The sequence below is a fragment of the Siniperca chuatsi genome, linkage group LG14 (assembly GCF_020085105.1).
Source record: "Siniperca chuatsi isolate FFG_IHB_CAS linkage group LG14, ASM2008510v1, whole genome shotgun sequence".
In the NCBI taxonomy this organism is placed as follows: domain Eukaryota; kingdom Metazoa; phylum Chordata; class Actinopteri; order Centrarchiformes; family Sinipercidae; genus Siniperca; species Siniperca chuatsi.
The window spans coordinates 23160211-23179398 of record NC_058055.1 but is presented as its reverse complement, the minus strand read 5'-3'; the positions used below and the strand labels follow the sequence as shown (position 1 = coordinate 23179398).

The 19188-nt window shown below is 38.3% G+C and overlaps 1 protein-coding gene across 6 annotated transcripts in view; it reads right to left on the bottom strand.

Annotated features, from left to right (window-relative positions):
• The window catches only part of cadm1a (cell adhesion molecule 1a), a 368288-nt gene that overhangs the window by 54756 nt on the left and 294344 nt on the right, over positions 1 to 19188 (bottom strand). For all 6 annotated transcript variants that reach the window (XM_044221784.1, XM_044221786.1, XM_044221788.1 and 3 more), the window contains 3 exons: positions 16512 to 16664; positions 14329 to 14466; positions 5240 to 5398 (listed from right to left, as the gene is read on the bottom strand). In XM_044221784.1, the coding sequence (XP_044077719.1) occupies positions 5240 to 5398; positions 14329 to 14466; positions 16512 to 16664 (450 nt within the window). The remainder of the gene's footprint in view (positions 1 to 5239; positions 5399 to 14328; positions 14467 to 16511; positions 16665 to 19188) is intronic.

Sequence of the window (19188 nt, the reverse complement as noted above, 5' to 3'; positions counted from 1 at the left end):
GGGTGCTTTGACAGTTGCTGCTGTGCTATTCTTTGCAACCATGGAGTTTCCATTGTCCCCATTCCATTGACTGTTGCTGGTGTTATCAAAGCCTTTTCTCATCTTGGTGTGAGAGATGATCCTTTTTTCTGGACAGAAATTTTATGTTTCGTTCAATCTATCATCTGGGTTAGGGACTGAATTCAGTGTTGCCATGTACTGAAAGTAAGACTGAGACAAAACAAACGCAACAAAATCCTGATCTGACTTACAACTTTTTATGCTTTTTTTATGCTTAAAAATAACAACACGTACGTATTAGTTGATGATTCCACACAGTGAGGTGTCCCACTATAAGAAATGAGTGAATGAATGAGGGGAGGCCGAAGAACAAGTAGCATTCTATTCACCAAATGTTTTCATTTCTATATCAGGGTTTGGGAGACTGTGGTGTGAATTATCATACTCATACGGTATCATGTTCATTAAATATATACCTTACTATATACCATTTAAATGATTATCTGTCATTTATATCATTAATGTGCATTTGTAAAGGGTATGTATTTTAAGAAAATCTGTTATTCCAACTATCACCCCTTTATCAAAAGCAGGATTTGATCTAAAATGATGGACAACATTTTTGCCAATACATCAGTAGCTTAATTAACCTGAATACCACACTTGAATGCTTTCAGTACACTATGTCCTAGCCTGTTTACTCCAAAATGTTATTTTGCTGAAATAACACACATTACATTAGATGCTGTAGATAAATACATCTAGAGTTGTGTCATTTCACATCAGATTGATTGCTGAGTCAATGGTGTAATTATAGTTTTCCAATTGTGGTGTAAATTATTCTTGTTCTTTTCCCACTTTTATGGCCTAAATGTACAATTTGGTGCTTGCATTTGTAATCAGCCTGTAGACAGAGGGCTCAGGTCTGAGTTATGATTTCAAAGCTGGAGGTAAAGTTCCACACTGCTGTCCGACCTTCTCTGCAACAAACAACACGTGTCTGGCCATCCATCTGTCTAAATCACACCCTGTCAGTGGCTGGCTCTCGGTCTTGGTGATGGACAGCAGATGGGCGAAAAGCCAAGTCTTCTGCTCAGTGGGCATGCACGGGTTTAGACAGCAACCCTTTGGTTTTGTTTCCACTCCAGGCACTACATGGCATCCTGCAACTTTTTCTTCGCTCACGTCATCTGACCTTGTCATCTCGGATCCATAAACATGAAGGACGCCAGGCATCTGTAGGTTGTTTTGATAGCCTCAAGTAGTTATGGCGGAGCTTTCTTGTCTCTCCTTGATGGAAAAACACACACTGCACTGCCAGATCTGGATACTGCCACTTCAGTGGAAATGAAATAGTGTCTACTGTATGCAAGACGGCCGTTATCATTATGCTAACTGAATTATTTGCTTTATTGTGTGCCTCACCTCATAAGCACTCAAGACAGCACTATCCATCTCTCTGCAGCAAGCTGACCTTAAGGGAAAACAACCAGGCAATGGAGCAAAACAGCTTGCTTTGCTTATTCACAGAAACATTACAGGCTTCTTTTATTATTATTAATTATTTTGTCTCCTGACAATGGCCTTTTTTTTGTCGATTCTTACTACACAATGCACTCCATTCCACTCACAAATTGCCCACACAGTGAGTGATTGAAATGTAAATCACCATCAATCTCACTAATCAGTAAACAAACTTGTGTGTCACTGTGCAGTAATAGCAAAAGTACTGGATCTTTAGGCAAACCGAACCATTCAGAACATGACATTGAGTTCAGTAAGTCTGAATTAGCTTAAAGGTAATGCCAAATGAATTCACACAATACTGATCAAGCCTATCACCGCCAGGTAAATCTCTCCGTATTTGGCCATATACAGAGTTTTTAAATCTGGTGTCTGTGGCGACATTTCCACGCTGGCACTCTGGTAATGATGCATTTTACACCAACCAGCAATGATTGGTTTGCCAGAGCGGAAGCAGGGAGCAACCCAGAGCCATGTAGACAGCTCACAATCCGCCATTGCTGAAAGGCCCACTGGAGAGAATGTTTATTAGTGAGAATTGTTTATTATTTATGTTGTTTATTAGGATTGTATAGTTTGTGTTAACAAGCTTTGGCAACATAGTATTGTATGAAGTCATGCCAATAAAGCCACTTGAATAGAAAGTGAATGGAGATGACGCAACTCTCTCTCTACATGGCTCTGGAACAGCCGTAGCGATGGAGTAGACTACAGCACGAACACGAATATTATGCACATGAACATAAATACTGAAGTGTGAGCGTTTTACCTGGACAACGTTGGCATTGGGACAGTTGTTGTCTGTTAGCTAAAACATGCTAGTTGAGTTAGCCTCTGTGTGTATAGCTTATATAGCGAGTGTTGTTAGTATGGCGAATGCAAATGGAAAAACCAGAGCTGGAAGAGCCTTTTGATGTTATTCAAATATTGTGGAATGGACAAAAACTGCAGACATGTCTCTAGAAACACAATCAATTTAATATTTAATAAATAAACCATTTGAGACAGCATCACACAAATAAGTCTATTGCAGGGCTTGAGATATGGTACAATTTCTTTGTGTGACCAGTTAGTTCATTTTGCTTACCCTCAATGAACACAAGCTGCAGTTGTCCAGGAATTATCCACTGCCCTGGCAGTTCATCTCAACACCAACAGACAGAGAACTGTGTACACTTAAAAATAGAGCCTTTGCTGAGTATAAGCATTAACTGTTGAAGTAAATGTGAAAAGCTTAAACTGCACTTCTGGCTCTAATGGTGGGTTTAAGATAATAATAAAAATGTTGCACTTTATTTACTTTGTATTTTAGAATATGCTGATTAGTTTTTTGTAGCAACGATGGAGCATTATTGACATTTGTGTTTTTAAATATTTTTTTAATTAATAACCCTATGCCAATATTTCAGCACTGTAAGAATAATGGCCAATGAGCCACCATTTACATTTTATAAAATAAATAATGTAAATGTTTTCTCCTGTGTTTCTTTTGTTTTCTCTGCTGTACGGAAAATGTACCGAACTGTGACCACAAAACTGAGGTACACACTGAACTGTGGATTTTGTTTGGATTACACCCCTAGTGTTCAATTAGTACACTTCCAATTAATTAATTCTAATTAACTGCTATAGTTTTTAGTCAGTGCACATAGAAAGGAAATTCCTCTGGAAATCAAGAACTGCTCTCCAGGGATCTCCCTAGTAAATTACAGACCCATAAAATAAAGCGCTCCCCAAATGTAGAAGAGAAGTCACAGAACAGAATTTTGAAATAATCCCCTATCATTGTCTAGATATGTTCCATGCAAACAGTAACTTGCTTCAGTCAACACAGTCCAGATGTAATATTAAACTGTATAGAAGAGAAATCAAAGACAAGGTGGAGTGCAGCACTGGCCATGCCTGTTTGTTGCGCAGTACAGTACAGTATGCACAGAGCATGACAGCAGCAGCCCCTACATGAAGCAGTGTGAGGTCCATGTGAGCTCCCTGTTATCAGAGGCAAACGAAATGCCATGCCGCCTCTGTAGATGAGCGGATCTCCTCTTCTCGCTTTCCCAGGGAAAGGTCAGATAGCTACAGAAGAGTTTTTTTTTTTTTTTAATAGAATGCTAGGACATTCCAGAGGCCAGTGACATAAGGTTACAGAGGCATAAAACACATACATTTTCTCATTTTGCATCAATACAAAGATCTTAAACTCTTAGCATTTTAATTACTTCACAGCTTGAAAAACAATAAAATCTCATATTCAGTATTTTAGTATTTTAATTTAGGTTCACTAATTATGTTTTTTTTATTCTTTTTTTTTTGCATTCAACACACCTATACCACTAATCTGTCAAAGGCACATTTACAAACAACAATTTTCATCAAATGTTTTTGTGTAGTATGCTTTTGGGGTTTGCTTTTGACATTTAATTTCTCTGTGTTTGTCTTTGTTCTTTTATGTAAGTCTTTACTCTATAAACAGTATTAGATTGTACTCTATTTCACTTTGAGTCCTATAAACTAAATTATTACTGAGTACCTTTGATCATCATGACATTTGATCATTGTGATTAAGATATCATTGCTGATTATGGTTTACAGGTGCACGTGTAATGAATTAAAGACATTTTGGATGTTGTAAGTAATCACAGCTGTGTGTTTTTGGAGCACTTTGCCATTACGACACACATTTGGTGAAATTGCATGTCATCTTTTCCGTTCTTTTCACCGAGAGATCAGCAAAGTAGAGTAGAGTGTTCATATGCAAACACTTGATTAAGGTGCACATCTACATCCACTTATGGCTAATAGTGGGAGACTACAGAAGCACACAATTTCACAAAGATTGAAATTTCTGCCTTGGTGTGTACTCAAGAGTTTTAATCTTGACACTACTCAGTTCTCTGCGCCTGGTCAGTGCACAGTTATGCTGAGTTAAGATCCAAAACATCTTGGCTGCAGAGACAATAAACTAGTTAAAAGACAGGAACTAACTTGTAGCTCAGGGCTATCAGGGTATCAGACATCATGTGTCTGCAGTGTACTTCCATGCTTCTTGTGTAGACACAAGGACTTTTTAAACTTTTAAACTCAAACTGCACTGCACTGCTTTAACATATTTGTGGCCCCAAATGACAGTCAGACACTGTTGTGAAAGATATCTTGTAATATGAAGTCAACAGCAACCCAGTCAGTTTGTGATGCTTCATAGTGATGACAAAGGTTCAAAAAGACAGAAGGGCAAAGATAACCTGATACCTCACATTAGTATATTTTTTTGGAAGATGTACATAAATGTGCATTTTTTATTTATATGCACTTTTTATTCATCATGCATTCATCATGAGATCAATTCCCTCTTATGATAATGCCATGCACCAAATTTTCAGTGGGTGGAAATGTGGGAAATTTATGTTATTTAATGAGTGAAGATGGAACAGTGTGTTCTATTGCAGTGATATTTTCCCCTTTTATTCATCATATTATGTGCATGGAGATTATTTCCCTTCAGTGGCACTGCCATACATGTCATACACCAAAGTTTTAGTTAGGAAAAAGTAGCAAATTTATGCCATTTAATTACTGGGGATGGAACACTTTTCTCTATTGCGGTCCAATTTTCTGAGTTAAGCTGATGAGACACTTGAAAAAAGAAAAAACCTTGCATAATCAAGGTTAAATATCCATGCCGATTTCTAATTTATTACTCAGCAGAAGTACTTACACTGCACCTCCAGGTATTTCTGTGCTTGGAAGTCCTTGACTGCAGGGTGGTCTACGATGCAAACCACAGGTACACCATCATCCTCCTTACTAACTGTGAACGTCAGCCGGCTAGTTACTGTGTACATCTTGTCGTAGGTCAGCTCAACTCTGGGCTTGCCTAAGGGAAACATCAAAGGGGAAAATCAAAGACAAGCAGACCTAAACACTGCAATACAGGTGCATTGTGGAGTTCAGTTAAAATATGAATGAACCTCACACAGAAAGTCCATAAACTTCACATCACTTACTGTGGTATGGCAGGACTTTGCAAGCATTAGTATAAGCTAAAAGTTAATTAGCTTTTTTAGAATGTTTAGATGAAGAAGGAACTCAGCCTCTGTCTCAATTCATCAGTCAATTTAAGACCAAATGCCCACCTACGGTCGCAAACTTGTTGTGTAGTGACCAAAACAACACAATAGCAAAAATTAGACTCCAACGCTGAACTCACTCACTGTTATAAATGCAGATTTGACAGGGCCCTTAGATGTGAATATAACTACTCCCTTACACTGGAAGGAATCATATGCAACCATGCCTAGAAATGCAGAGAGATCCACCAGGAGGAGCTGGACGATGTGGCTTGTCAGAGGGATATCTTGTCTTTTTTGCTTAGCCTGCTGCAAACATAACCCAGACCCAAATATTTGGATACAGTATGTTCTCCTTCACTTCAAGTATTCCTCACTCCGAATTTGAGGAAGAAATGAGGGTCAAAAAACACGGGGGCTGTTCTAGAGACATTGCAATTTATCTCTATCCATCCATCCGCCATCCATAGCCACTTATCCTTTGCAATGTTGTGGGGTACACCCTGGACAGGGTTGACACATACAAACAGACAACCATTCACACCAGGCAAATTAGAGTCTCCAATTAACCTAACCTGCTTGTCTTTGGACTGGAAGGAAACCAGTGCATGTGGAGAAAACCTGCACGGAAGTCACCATCCAGCCAGAGGATTTGAACCCAGGAGCCTCCTTGCTTGAGGCAACAGTGCTTACCACTGCACCACCATTCTTCCCATTTTCCTGCAGTTCCTGAAATTTGATCTATAATGTCTAATTAAAGAAGTCAGACCTAGGGCTTGGGAAGAAAGAGGTGAAAAGTTTTTTATTTGGTTTAAACTAAACACAACACTGCTTGTTGTCCTAATCATTTAAATGACTCCTCATAGTTTGCTGGTTGGTTGGCTTCCTGCTTCAGGACTTAATTGATTTTCAGTGTGTATTCCACACTGAAGTCATATAATATAAAGCTCCAAAGGTTTAGACTGGCTTTACAAAGAAAATAATAATAATGTCTACAAGCTTTTATTCTAAAAATATTTTTGAAAATATCATTGAAAGTTAATGTTTTGGATTTCTTGCTGACTTGTGCTGAAACTCTGTTGAAGGGTCAGTCCACTAAGTTTTACTTGACAAAAAACAAAGCTTAAACCTATGGACTGGCTGCCAAAATAAAAAATTGCTGTAAAAATGTTTGAGTGTGGGACTTTTACATATAAATGAGCTCTGCAGCAACCGTAGCGACAGAGTAGACTACCAGCAACTAGGAGTATGGCGGAGCCTATGGCAGAAAAACCTAAGAAGCGTCCAAGAAAAGTTTCTGATGCTCCAGATAAAAAAGAAACTCTGCGTTCAGAGGAGTGATTACAGTCAAAAAAAGAAAGCGATCGTTGGTGAGGACAAACACGAATAACCATTGGTGTAGCTTTTCCTCATTGGAGAGCGCTGAAAGAAGAGAACGGACTGAGGGCAGACACAGATGTCACGTTACTGCTCTTGGACAGGTTGGTATTTGTAAAATATTTGGAGTAGGCTATGTAGCTCTATCTAAATAATGGATTATTGTCTTGGAACTGGAAATGCCTCTGTATTCTAACTATTTCTGAACACAAGCCTGGGGCGAGCTCACCTGTAGGCATACATCATAAGCACACGTCAACAGTGTTTGTGTAATTACTCTCACTGCCAGAAGGGGAGACGAAAGTTCCGCACTGCAGGTTTAAGTGCCTGACACAGACAGCCATTGTTTGGCTGCAAGTAGAATGTCTTTCTTCCATTGACCTTGCAAAATATGTAGAGTGGAAGTGAGGAGGGTGTCCTTGAGAATGGTCAGAGAAGGTGAATCAGCTAACAATTGCGTGCTGTCAGGGGCTACTATGCGACTGTGAATCACTCATTAGGCTTTATGAAGCCAGATTTATTGTGTGGCCACCTTTTGCACAGCACTGCCAGATCTGAAGCCTGCAAAGTAACCCTCCTCTGATTAGTGGCTGCTCTGTAATATCACACAGACAATATGTTCTCAAAAGCAATGAAAAGGATACCTCATCATAGTCATACAAAATAAGAGGGATAGCTGCAGACAGCGCTCCACAGCCGAGTCACAAAGAGAGATTGATTATTTTTATCCTTTTGTCCTACTTCCTAACAGTCTGTTGCACGAGTGCGTTTGTGTCCCATCAACAAAACAAATACTGGAAGCAAAAAAATGAAAGAGTCTGCCAAGAGAAATGCTGGTACAGGAGAAAATCTGTCTTAATGTGAACAGTTGCATACATCAGTTCATATTTTAGCTGTAAAATATGCACTAAGTGCACATTCTACCCACTACCATTCTGCAGCTGAGCCACTGTGGTGATAACGACACCGTGGTGACAGCTGTCTCTCTGGATGCTGGGAAAGCAACCCTTTGTGATGTGCCTGGTTTAAAGGAACAGGTTGTCATGAATAAATACCACTAGAGGCTTCAGATTCATGAAAGCACCTGAAACGTGAACTTGATGGAGTCTGCTGAAATCAAAATGTCTTTTGAGGTGCATGACACAGTGGTGAAGAGACGTCTTTATTCCAGTCTTGGGTATCTGGATCACCTGCTTTTTACCTTAAGAATTCATTGTAAAATAAAAATATGTATAGGTTTGAAACCTATAAAAAGGCAAGTAACTAAGGAAGACATAAAAAAATGTTTATTCCCATAAATGATAATAATAATAATGGTTATGTGGTTCAGATGATGAGCCTCTATCTTAATTTCTGCCCTTCCTTTCTCTTTTGCCATTACCAAAAAATGTCAAACACTAGTTCCATTTGCACAGGAAGTAGGTTTTTAGCCAAACCAAACATGAGGCACACAACGTAAAATACAGTGGTAGGCTGGTAAAGGCCTTCTTTCTTGCAACCTGATATGTACCGCAATGATGGTTACAGTGATGATATAACAAAAGCTCAGTTCTATCGTGAAACTATGGAAACGACATAAATGGGAAGTATAGTTTGTGAGGTAAATTTGGTTTTCAACCCTGGAATTGCTTGCTTTCTCCTTGCCAGGATTGAAGTATCTTCACATGATCGCAGAGCAGCCACTAGCTCACCATCCATTTCTGCTAGGTAGAGATAACGCAAATGAATCCTGCTGTGCACTGTATAGCACAAGAACTGACTGGTGCCCATTCCTCGAGGAAGGCAGAGGAGACAGAGTAGTCCCATAAGAATGACATCTGACAGTACTCCAAATGTGCTGTATCAAATATTAATCTGTTAAAGTAGAGACAATGTAGCTCTTAAAGCCCACACACTGGAGGCATCATACTGAGTTTAATGCACATTGTCGCATCAGGATATGCCCAGAGTTGACATGTGCCAACACTCTACAAAGCAATTTAATCACATTCTCTCCTTTGGTTGGCACATCCCATCCACTGTGCCTTGACTACCTTTTCTGTTTGTACGGCTCATCACACAATGTTACGTGATAGGGCCAGTGTGTATTGTCCATTAACCCTTATAGATAGTTTTCCTGATCCTTGTCTTGATCTCCCTGCAGTTTTGGGTAGGTTCCGTAAGTAGACTACAGGCACCAGAAAGTAATAAAGTGGCACCACCTTTCTCCGTGCATCCTCAGAGAAAGGTGGTGCTGGAAACTTGGCGACAGAGTGACTGCTTACAGGGCTAGTGGACAAACTAATGTAGGTGGCGAGCTAACCACTAACACGCTAGCCAGGAACATGCTAGTGCTAGTCACAATAGCACAATAGCTAAGTGGCTTGCAAACTGTCTGTTAGCAAGCTAGGTAGCTCGGTCACTGGGAAATGAGTTAACACAGATTATTCAAGAGATGCATTTATGCCATCAGCTCTTGTCTGTCTGCAAACCATGGCTCTTTGGTAGAGTAGTTTGCTTCAGCAGAGCAGGGTTATATAAAAGTAGAGCTAATAGGATTCCTCTGTTTTGGACAGAGTTCTCTCAAAGGCCAGCACTGTCAAGACCATTTGCTATTAGTCAATGGTGCAAATCTGCTTGTCAAAGTTCACTTAAGTTTAAGTTGACTAAAAAAGTTTTGCATTGATGTTGTTGCCCCTGCTGAGTGTGGTGATTTTATTGAAATGAATGATTTCATGCTGAAATTTTTAAATGCTGGTGAGACTGTGCTCTAATGCCAGTGAGAACAGTTTAACGGCTTGTTGCAGGTTTGACTTCATGGATTTACAATGGCTGGCCCCATTATCTAATAGCGTAAAAGAGCTATGGTTTACCCACAACTTTATTTACCATTACAGCCCTGTGTAATATGTAAAGGAAAAATAATATTTGATGAATACATTTAATATACTGCTTACCAATCATACTGATGCCCTTGTTTTAATTTAGCCTTATTCTCTTTCTTTAAAACTATCAAGCAGGTGACAATTATGTGATTTTAGTAGAACAGAACTAGAAAAGCCCTTAAAAAGTGGAGTATTGATGATGAATTAGTGATAGCTCTCTGTTTGAAAATGTCATGCAGTGTTAAGCACTAAGAACCTTCTGAAAGACAAACTTTGGAGTGGTGCCAGTAGAGATGAATGTCACTGAAAGGCAGTGGAAGGTCAAATGAAAGCTGAAGTGGCACTTTAAGCGTTTTGTAGATCACTTAAAGATTGAACATACAAACTCAGTTGGCCCTCTTTTCCTCTGCCTCTGCTACAGTTCACTTCTTTAACTGTTATCGTTTAACCACATACAGGAAGGGAGTAGTGTCTAGTTAAATAAAATATATGTCTCTCTGCTTTACTTTGCCCAAAATATTCTTTTATCTATTTGTAGTCTTCCTGCTAGGGTAGAGCAGGGTAATTGAAATCACCCTGTGGTTGTCTCATAAGACTTGAGGCTAATAGCTGTTCTGGTCCCTGTCAGTCAATGAAGTGCCCTACCTACTGGCTTTATCTTTTTTTCTTCCTGTCTTCCTTTCTTTCGACTTAAAGGAGAAAGGAATGACCTGTACTGCTACAACTCCCTTTTTTCCTGACTTTTACTGCAGTCTAAGCTTAAGAACTGCTGATATCAGTAATGGGGCATATGTTAATAAATCACTAAACAACAGGCTAATAGTAAAAGGAAAGAGAAGGTGATAGTGAGATAATGGGTCTGTGCATATTAGGAGAGATGGTTGGATTTACATTGGCAAGCATGACAATTGCAACCTTTAAATGATATTTAAGAGAGCTTGATTATCCCTTAAGGTAATTAAGTTAAATTCTGGGGACGTTTAATTAGAAATAAGTCTGCCAGGCAAGGAGCCACAGCCGACGGCAATTTAAGTAATTCTGCCCTAGTCAGGACTCTGGCACCCTTAGCCATTCTTTTTCTTTCCATCTTTCATTTTCTTGCACTCTTTTGTCTTTCACATTTTCAGCGTCAGCAGAGCAATACAAGGTTTCATTTTCACAGCATTGCTGCAGAGTCAACTAAACAAACTGTGTCATTTGACACACTAAAGAGCTAGCATTTAAATGGCAGCTAACAGTAGTTTCAGTTACTTAAGGTGTACTTGCAAAGATCCTAGGTATGTAAAATAAAAAAAGATTTTTTTAAATGGGCTCGCTATTGTTTTAGGCTGTTTCAGCTAGGGGCACCTTTTCACCTGTGGCAAATATGGAATAAAGCAAATGGCATGCTGCAAATGCAGTGTTGTGACAGGTGAGCCTAAAGTACCACTGAGTGTTGTGTTATGGCAAAAAATTGCATCTATAAATTGTAGAACTTCAAAGAGTGCCTGTTCTGTGAATAGCAATCCATCCCAACAAGTGTGAGAAAACAGCATGGGCATGAGGTCAAGGGGCATTTAGTGTGATACAAATCCTTTTTCTGCCACTCAATATAACAAGCCAATGACCATAGTTTGAAAGTTAAGTTAAAGAAGTGTTGAATACTCAGTAAAGGAGGGAAATATTAGCCTACTAAAAGCAAATAAAGTCACAACACAAAAATATAAACATGCCAAATGGAGACGGTTTTGTTTGGAGACAAATGAAGAGATGCTGAGTACTCTGAAGAGTAGATCAGTATTTCACATTGACTGACAGCTACAGCAGTCACTGGTTCCACTTAGTCCATGTATGCAAAGAAATAAAAAAAATACTGCACACCATTAGTCAGTGTGTTTACATACACTTAAGTAACCATGTTACTGTCAGCTTTCTGCGTAAACAAATTTCTTAAACATCATTAAGTAATCATTATAAGGGATTAGATTATTAACATAGCTAGATTTCAAATGGAGAAACCTGATTTCTTGGCAATATATATTCAAATATAGGGTTGTTACATACGCATGAGAAATATTTCAGATGGGGGAAGTATCGCTGTTGCAGTATTTACATGTTGTAGTAGATCCTGGTGTCCAAAATATTTAAATACAAAGTTGGACTAAATCTGAAACTGACAGTAAAATGAAAGCATATTCACTTCTCTTTGTACTTGCCTGTAATGACACAGTAGCTATGATTTCATTTGTCTACAACATTTAGGAGCTTCAATGAAATCAGTGACCACAGGCTATTGAATACTTACAGCCTAATATTACAAATATTTGCCTGTATACACTGGTCAGCAGAAACATAGCATTGCAAAAAGATTTGACTGAACATCAACAGTCAGTTTTTTGTGATGTTAACAAGCTAGTTGTAAGCCAATCCCTGACCTTGGCACATTGGCACATTCTCAGATTTCAGCTGAGCACTAAGGGTTTAATGTGTGGCAGTGTAGAGGTGAAGCTGCTCAGGGCCTTCTACACAGCTTCTGATTAGGACCTTTGTTTCAAAGTCTTTACAAAGCTTGCTGTCTGGACTCTGAGGTGGAGCTGCCTGGCAGGAGGCCTGTTCACCCCTGAGCTCTGCTCACACTTCTAAGCTCAGCTGCCTTTGATGAAGGCATGAAAGTTGTCACAGTGCCAACAGGCACTGGCCACCACTGCACATCCACATTGCTTTAATGGAAACTATTCAAAGTCCCAGCAGAGCTCCATTTAAAAAGCAATAACATTGATGCAAGCACTAAATACGGAGCACCAGCTTCAAAGGAAGAAAGAAACTGGCCCTAGAAATGGTTTGTTTATATACATGGCATAGGGGCTTAAAAGATACATACGTGCATGTGCAAGAGTTTAGCAACACTTAATAATAGAATGTGCACAACCACAGAAACTTGTATAGAGGTGCAATGGCCAGGTAGTGAAATAAAGGATCTTTCTCACAGAAGTATTTTCATTCCACGACACAACTACACAGTCTATACAATAATTCATGATGACCTTTTAGGCCTAAAACAATGCTTTTTCTATTGGTTTGTTCAACAAACCGTGTATGAAATGACAAGTAGCCTATGAAGTATGTCATCTGGTGCATACAAATTGCCTTCACCTGTAGCAGTGTTATCCATTACCAGGTTCTTCTCTCTGTGGAACAACACCACTGATGAGGCAGACTGCAATATGAAAGCAGATGCTCAGCAAGGGCATCGAGCTCCATTGTCCTCTGATGCCACCACGACACCAGTGGGATATATCTTGGATATCGACTTGGATATATCTAACCACTTCTTCTTGATTTCTGAAATAGTTCAGCTCTCTGAGCTGGTGGTTTTCACTGCTGCTCAATGACATGCTGTCCCTCAAGACATTTTGCCTTAATGGTTTAGCCATTACTCAATCGACAAACAATGCAGTCCACCTGGCCTCAACAATAATAATGTTTTAATATTGTCAGTTATTTTTAAATGTAGTCATAGTCTTGAGATCAGTAGTCCATGTCGGTTTAAGTCGTGCTTAGATAACTTCTTCCTCCTCATCTTTAGTATGTTTTAGTCGACGAAAACTCAATCAACAATAGATTAGTTGTCAAAGACTTTGTCAAATTTTCGGTGTAGTTCTAGTCAAGACAATATGCTAGCATTTTAGTCAAAGTAGTAGTAAAATGCTTCCAGAATTGACCTGAGTGGTTTTAGTCTAAAATACTTGCAGAGTGAAAATGCAGAGAGGGCGTCTGGTCTGATGTCAAAGAATTTAGGTGATACACTGATTGGCATTCATTTTAAAATGAAATCAACATAGTAAATACTGTCAAAAAGTGTAGCCCTCAAGTGACTGGAACAATACAGGGGCAGCTATAGATAAATAAGATATAAAGGCGAAAAGAATGAAAAGGCCATTAAGAGTTCATCAGAGTTTTCATCACAAGGCCCTCTATTTCTATTTCACTTAGGTTTTCTTTTTGGCTTCCTCCTTAAATAAGCAGCTGATTAATTTGCTTATCACTATTCACAAAGTTAACAGGTAAATTACATTTCAGGTTCATTGTGACTTCTAAAGAGAAAATTGCACTAAAGTGAGCATCGAGACAGGAGTATATGGGCAGGATCAACAATCTGAATATTTGAAAGCATACAATACATGCTTTTCTTCTTTTGTTTCAGTGTGGAATTTATGCATGGTTCCATGTTTTTTTCAAAGCGAGGAGAACAGTAGATGTTGAAGGAGTTTGATTTCTTCTTTGAGGTGACACATGCTGGCCCTTTTTCTCTGGTTCTTGGAACACGATGGGTTTGTGTCACACAGAGGTATTATTTGTACAGATAACCAATCAAAAGAGTAGACAGACAAGTGAATATTTGTGAAAGGAACTTTAACTACGATCTTCTGCACTACATAAGCGCCTTATTATGTTAAGAGAGGAAATGTCTTGATTGTGATTTTCTCTGTGTTTCCTTTTGTGCAGAGCCGACCTACCTGGAAGCTCTTTATCTCCCTTCATCCATCTGATGGTGGCAGCGGGCTTACTGCTCATGGCAGTGCAAGTCATCTCTGTCTCGTTGCCCTCGCTCAGGACCTCATCCCGGGCCTCGATGATGGGGTTACCTGGAGGAACTGCGACAGGACACACAAACAAAACTCGGTAAACACTGGGGGAATATAGTACTTCTACACACTTAGCACTACATGATGAGAAGACAACAGAGCTCACATACGAGAGAGGGTTCTTTTAAGTTTGACATTTTTTAAGTAGGTCAGATGACAATTAGAAAGTTGCAAAACAGCTACCATTGGAATTAGCATAATATGCTAATATTGGACTTTTAGGAAAATACACCTAATCCAATGTGCTGTTATGGCCATGATGCAGCTTCTTCAAATTACTTATTTATGGCAGTTACTTATCAGTTACAATTACAAGTATACATGACTGTATTTAACAAATATAAAAATATCCAACAACAAATAGGCTTTACGAACATTATGTAAAGTCCATAGAAATGGACAAAAAGAAAACATGATCAACAAATAAACAAAAAAAAGATGTAAAAGACAAACTCAAATTAATATCATATAATTATGATATCTATCAACTAGTATAGCAGCAACATATACAGTTTGATATTGCTGATCCATAGTTGAAAGATAAATACATAAATATACAAAAGTTACATTCAGTAACTTATAGTACCGCTATTGTTGCAAATTACAAGGTCAAATATTGTTTAGGAAGTGTGTTATCTGTAGGTAAGAATGATAGCCAAATCTATTTTATTTGATTACAAAACCTATAAAATTTCTCATCTCCAAGTCTTAATACACAATTGCCTTTCATATCTCTTTGTTCTCTATATTACAAAATGTATACCTTTAATAGAATATTCAAAATAAAGCAATATGTGTAGATTCTATAGCAGATATAAGAAAAACAAATCCAAATATATGATGGATTAGTTATCGGCTGATGTCGCAATGATATGTTAATAATTTTGGATCTTCCCATACACTCACTAGTCCTTTCTTGAGTCATTTCTTCCTAACTGATATTGCTATTTAATAGAACATAAAGCACACAATTACTGTATTTTGTAATTGCCTCCTCAGGCTTTGGGTTAGAATGCTTTTCATGGATATGTGAAGGTGACGCATTCATGCTAAAACAGGGTGACGCTGCTCTTTAACAAGCTGGTCTGCAAAGAAAAGTTGACAGCTGACCTCATAGTCATTCAGAATGTGGTTGGTAAAAAACTTCTTTCATCATCTAATTGCGCACTCTGAGCACAGTTTTATTCTGTTCATTTTCAAACAATGTAACCTGATTAGCACTTGATTCGCGGGGTCATGTAGGACGTAACTCAAACTTTAACTCTCTCACACACACACACACACACACACACACACACACACACACACACACTAGTAAGAGCATGCATACGTACATACTAGGGCTGGGCTGCAATTGAATATTATCGTGTAACCTCTTTCAGTGAGCGTATCAAGACGATGTGATCATTTTGTGAAAACTCAGTTAGCTGAATTGCATTGAACACAAATTTGATTATCTTATGTGATTTCACAAACATTTGTATCATATTAGTATTGGAAAAATATTCATATTCATATCTTGATTATGGATTCGCGCATGTCAAGCATATATCACCCAACCCTAATGCACACTACTGAAACCCCATACGCGCAAGTAAAATCTTCTGTCATGCATACTACATAAACCACACACGCAACTGAAAAAGCTCCCTATACACAATAGTGAAACCATATTCTCATACATAGTTTATTTCACAGGTGTATGTGTCTTTTCAGTAGTCTTTCTTGTTTCATGAATGTGTGTTACAAGTGTGAATTATGACCTGTTTGGCTTCCCATACTTGCAACCTGGCTACTGTATATTGCTTGTTTAAACACTACAACATTATGACTTAATAGGGACATAATACACAATTTTCCTGTTCCAAACGTCACTGTAGCTGCTGTCAGAGTCTCTTGCAGTTTTCATGATGAGCTGTCAACCATGTTTCTCAAAATGTGAACGTATGCTGTCTTCCACAGTCTAAATGCTGATTAATAGGCTTTACCTCCCTGCTACTAATAACATTGAGTGTTTGTGCGCATCTGTATGTGTGTGTGTTTTGCTGTTGTACTTAGCACAGTGATGTCAGCGTAGGCTTCCTGCGGGGGGTCTGTGTAGAGCTGGCAAACATATCGACCCTCGTCTGACAGCGAGACATTAGACAGCGACACCCGCAGCTCATTGTCTGAGAAGTTCACCAGCTGAAAGCGAGCGTCTTTCAGTGCTGAAGGAGAAAAACAAACAGTAGTTATTAAAGTTCATTTGGCATATTTACACATACACATATGCATAGTATAATAACAGTAAATAAAACAAGCAATGTTTAGTGTTTACTGGAACATCAAATGCTGTAATAAATCCATACATAACAGTAATCCTTACTTTTTACTTGGACAGTGACACATTTTTTGTTGTGTTTTCATTACACTCTAACATCAGATGAACAGTGCATTTTTATATATGATCCCTCAATTTTAGGGCGCCTAACATAAATGGACAAATCAAACTTATATCATATATCAATATTTTGTGTCAAATTCTTTGCAGTGACTTTGCAGATCGACTGTTTGAGGTGTATAACCTGCTGACAACAGCAGACCCTATCATAGCTGGTAATTTTCCTGGTGATGCTGTGCCAGGCCTGTATAGCAGCCATCTGTACTTCTAGATTTTTGTTTTTTGTTTGTTTATTTGTCTTTAAACACATTTCTGGGAGGGGGGTTATTCGGTTTTGTTTTGCCCTGAGTAATCAGAAGTGAATGACGTATCTGTTCCGCCCACAAAATTTTCAGTCAATACAGATGCTGAAGTCTCTGCTGTGTCAAGTAGTTAACGTTTGTCATTACATTAAAGAAATATGCCAATTTAAGAGTTGTTATTTCTGTAATTCGACTTAGAAAAACTTCTACAGATGTTTTCGTGTCGCTGTTTTTCATGGATGTAGCTTTTTTCTGGCTCTGGCACAGGAAAATTATGTCCCCATTCTTAATCCCACATACAGAGTTCTGATCTGACCAATGATGTTCAAACAATGTTGTCATAACTGATATGAAAATAAAACTCAACTTGTATTAAACCATTTCCTTTCCATTAAGTTTTGAGCCATAATGCAAAGGAAATTGTCCTATGTGTCCTATAGTGAAAAATGCTCATCACTTCTTTCTAAAGGCCAGGATGATGTCATTAAATTTCTTGTTTTGTCTGACCAAAAGATATTCAGTTTACTAACACACAAGACAAAGAAAATCCTCACAAACGAGAAAGAGGAATAAGAGAATGTTTGCTAAATATGATTTTTTTTAGATGATCAAAATAACTGAATGTTTTTCTGTCAATCAACTAAACAATTAATCATGTCAACCTTACTACAATCACTGAATGAAAAAGACTAGAGTTTTCTTTCTAGTCATCAAGATTAACAGATGAGATTCTATGTCGAACTAAAAAATGGTTTACGATAGTAGGGCCATTCATTATGCTGCAAAAAAACCCTTCAAGAATGTATAAACAGGAACCAATTAAGAAGCAATACATGTAATAATAAAAATAATAATAATAATACAAATAATAATAATACATTATGATAAAGGTTTATTGTCTTTTGCCTGTTTTTTTTATTCATTAGAGGGTTCTTTGAGTTGCTTTGGTTCACTAGCCCAAACCCAAAAGCCATTCAGCAGTCCTGCTTTCTTTGGATGCAGGCGTGGTTGTGTAAAAATAAATATTTCATACATTTTTATAGGTTTTATGGACAAACACAGAGTCATTTTTGCTTGAAGTGCACCACGACTTCAAGCATGCTTCAAAGAACTTTCCAGAGAGAAAACAAACTACCTCAATCTAATTAGTCATCAATCAATCATAGAGTAAAGTGATGTAACACAATATGCAACAATGGAAATAAAATAAGAGAAAATCAAAGCACAAGACAGAATGTATACTTTGATAACTCCCTTCTGTTTAAACAAAAAAAATGTAGTTTGGTGCAGACATACATGCTAACAACATGGTTTATATTAACAGATACCTCACCTTTGGCTGTCCTTTAGTTGGCCTACAGAATAATTGAGGACAAATCCATAAATCCTGTCTCTTCCTCATCTGTAGCCACTTTAATCTTGCCTCACCTTGTTTGCTCACCTACCTAAGCACACTCTGTAATGTAGAATGACAACATGTGGTTATGATGAAAGCCTACCCGTCTCCATCCCCCTTTGATGTGCTGATAAATTCTGCTCTGATTGACAGCAACTCCAGGCTCTTTGCACTCTGCACTCTCTTAGTATAGATCTGTGTACTCATCCTCTGGCTCTGCTTTTTTCTTAAAGCTTAAAGCATTAAACATGGAAACTTCTGACACAGAACACCTCAAAACAGACAAATAAATAGAAAAATCACCAGGCTACATTATGATTTGACAGATGATGAACAGAAGGAAGATGGTGCTGCTGTATCCAGTATCTGCCTTTAATGTCAAGAGATAGACACGGGGAGGGTGATTGAAATAGGGGGGGAAAGGAGAGAGGCAAGAGTACTAATCACTACAATTGATTTTGTGCATCATTAAACAAGAACATCAGAACATTTTGAGTGATTCCATAAGGCTGACAGGAGATGAGGCTTTTCGTCACCACATTAAGGAAAGAGATGCGAACAAACAAATCTGCATCCAAAATTTCAAAACATCAATCTCGACATTTATGCTCTGTTTGGCCAAATGGATGCTGCTACCTTCCCACTTCACTCTA